At 35.2% G+C, this 3,470-nt stretch overlaps 1 protein-coding gene across 1 annotated transcript; it reads right to left on the bottom strand.

The window, feature by feature from the left end:
• Positions 1-1,740: 1,740 nt before the first annotated feature.
• LOC122601024 lies at positions 1,741-3,196 on the bottom strand. Its single transcript, XM_043773802.1, has 3 exons — positions 3,091-3,196; positions 2,265-2,786; positions 1,741-2,120 (listed from the first exon to the last, which is right to left on the bottom strand). The coding sequence occupies exons 1-3, from the start codon at positions 3,194-3,196 to the stop codon at positions 1,741-1,743; spliced, it is 1,008 nt and encodes a 335-aa protein (XP_043629737.1).
• Between the last annotated feature and the right edge of the window lie 274 nt (positions 3,197-3,470).

Here is a 3,470-nt window from a genome sequence, read left to right on the forward strand (position 1 = left end):
TATTTGTAAAATTCGTTTTATATAAGAAAAATATGTATCCTAAATATATTTTTGATTGCAATTACTAATAATAACAATGATTATCCTAATTATAGTCCGACTACAATTACTATTAGCAATAATATTATAATTAGGTAGATCTTGTTATTACATAGATGTAACACCCTGCTTTGTAAAATATGGATTTCAAGAAAAAATTTCAAATTTAAATATAATACCGTTAACATGTTGCGGAAGCGACGTTTAAAAATCTCATTTGATTCCTAACAGAATTAATAAAACCAAATAAATGTTTTCAAAGGTGTTACCGACAAGTATCATCACGATAATCCAAATGAAACCCACAATTTAAACCAACAAAGTACAACCAAACGGCTAAATAATAAGTCTACTTAAATAAATGCAACTATGGGTAACTAAAACCACAATCCTTAAGCTCCATAACTAGCTACCCATCTCACCATCTACCGTCCAACTTCAAGTCCTAACCTGAGGGCACAACATTTTTTTCGACAAAACACAAGTGTCAGCTTAAAAGCCGAGTAAGATAACAAGTTAGTACAAAACAAGGATTGCCAATGAAAACACTTTTATAAAGAAATATATCTCACATATATGTATAGGCACAATCACACAATTCCACGTAAACAAACATCATAAGGAATGCCTCACATACATCCCATACTCAACATACGCATGAGATAGTTAAACATCATAAAAGGGGAAGTTTAATTATCAAATCTATGTTTTGTTGTGTCTCTCGTGTGTCAAAAGTAAGTTATCTTACCTTTTGCAGCTTCACAAACCACAAATAATAATAGTTTACCGATCTTGTTATGCATTCCCAATAACCTATAAATGATCAATAAATATATCAACCAAACCGATAAACCTTAACAAACTCGATATTTAAAATAAAACTTAACACAATAAACTCTAAAAATGAAATCTCGAATAGAACAACATTTTGTTGTTCACGTTAAAATCATAAACCAAAGTATTTTCATATAGTCTTGTTTACGGATATTAACAAAGCAGCTAATTACCACTAGCTCAAAGACTAATATTACTGTTATTTACTTCATTAGTCACATAAACAAATTGTAGCCAACAAAAAGCTAGTACTAGAATTAACAGGAGGCATGTGACACTAGTTTGTATAATTTAATAATGAAAAAACAAAGGACAAACTCAATCCTTTTTTTTTTTTTATTTATTAATGTATACGTACACCCTTAGGGGGGGAGAGCCGAGGGTTCAACCCTCTCATCTCTCTTCAAATACTCAATCAAATTATTACACCTTATTTCAACCCTTCAACCTTTTTTCCAACTTTTTTCAACTTTTTTTTAGTGGCAACCGAAACTCCCAACCTTTTCTTTAAATTTTCATAATTTATCCTTAACATTTATAAATTTTACATAAATAACCCTTTTAATTATAACTAACCTTATATATAAAGAAAACACATACATTTCATTTTGCGATTAAAAATTTAAAGATACAAAACATAAAATAAAATAAAAACACATACATTTTATTACGAATAAAAAAAACTACAAAAATAAATCGGCAATCGGTGTTGGTTGAGCCGTCGGGTCGTCGAGATGGGATAAATTTAGTCTCCCAACGTGCTCTGTGATCATATAGAAGATGATGATGAACTTCTTCATCTTCTATCTCATCCACTGCATTGTGGTTATAAACCACTTGAATTCCCCTATCCACAATACGAACCGGTTATATTGTCCTTCCATCATCCTTTATAATCATGTTGTGCAATATAATACACGCGTGCACGATGTTAGTAATCTTGTCGACCGTCATCGCTCGCATTGCCCGACTCAAAATCCCCCATTTTCCTTTCAAAACACCAAACGCTCGCTCTACATCCATTCTTGCCGATTCTTGAACTTTCTTGAACTTGTTGTCATTTATTTCAGTCGGATATGGCGTTGCCTTGACATGAGTCGCCCACCTAGGATAGGTTCCATCGGTAAGATAGTATCCCCGTTTGTAACGACAGTCGTTTACGGTAAAAGACGAGTCAGGAGCCGTCGAATTTCGCTCTCTCATATACAATGTTGATTGATTCAAAACATTGATAACGTTGAGCGACCCTGGAGGACCAAAAAAAGCATGCCAAATTCACAAGTCTTGTGAAGCAACAGCTTCAAGCATAACCGTGGGGTATGGATGATCACCTCTCTTGTACTATTGACCCTTCAATGCTTTAGGACAATTTCTCCAAACAAAATGCGTACAATCAAGACTTCCTAGCATTCCCGGAATCTTGTGTCTTCGTTCATGCGCTTCGTACAACCGGGCAATATCATGACTAGTCAGCCTACGTAAGTACTCGTCACGATATAACTCGATGACCGCGCTGCAAAAATGATCAAGGCTTTCACGACAAGTTCTCGCTGCCATGCACAAGTAGTCATCAAAGTTATTTGGAGGGTTGCCCGTTCCAAGATGTTCCACCGCGGATGTGCATTTTTGTATGACAACTAAACTCTTTCTCACCGACCAATTTACACGCTCTTGAAAGTAAACGAAACATTGCTCAATATCACTAACAATCTTTAAAAACAACCTTTGACTCATTTGAAATCTTTCACGAAACCAAACCGGGCCAAACTTTGGGTTTTCAACAATGTAGTCATGCATAAGCGTTTCGTAAGCTCGTTCCCGAAACCGCTCGATGTAGGCGCGGGTTTTGGTTGAGCTTGCTGTGTCGTCTTCAACCGCGTCAAGAACACTTTGCAAAAAAGGTAGGCTACTACCTGTGGATAAATTCGGAAACGACAAAGGAATTGAAAATTCCGAAGCCAAAGAAATCTCTTCAGACGACGATGATGATGAAGATAATGGATCCATATGATGAAAATATGTTAATAGTTGTGTTTGAATTGAGAAATATAGAGTAAAAATGGGGTTTGGTTGTGTTTTTAGTATAATAGGTTCGACCATATATATAGAAATTCAAAAAAAAAAATTTTGGCAGACTTGACACTTTTAGTCCCTGGAGCGTGTCAGTTTACACCTCTGGTCCTCTCAACGGTCACGTGACCGTTTGAAATATTTCACTTTTGGTCCATGTCTTCTTCAGCTCTCCGCGAGCTATGAACTCGTCGGTCCCAACTCGCTGCGATCTCCCTTCCATGGCAGCCAAAGCTCGTCCATTCTCGCCCATCTCGCCCCTCGGCTCCCTCCACCCTTACAAAGAGCCAACAACAACCAATTTTATATCATCTTGTACTTGACTCTATGGCTAGACACAAATATCTCTTTTTATGTTTTATATATATAATAAAAGAATGCTATAACTTTATATATATATATATATATATATATATATATAAGGTTTATTTGAATGCTATATATATATATATATATATATATAGGGTAAGGTTTATTTGAGAACCATTTGTAACATCCTAATATTTTTAGGCCAATGAAAATTAACC

Source organism: Erigeron canadensis, chromosome 5, assembly GCF_010389155.1.
Source record: "Erigeron canadensis isolate Cc75 chromosome 5, C_canadensis_v1, whole genome shotgun sequence".
Taxonomy (NCBI): domain Eukaryota; kingdom Viridiplantae; phylum Streptophyta; class Magnoliopsida; order Asterales; family Asteraceae; genus Erigeron; species Erigeron canadensis.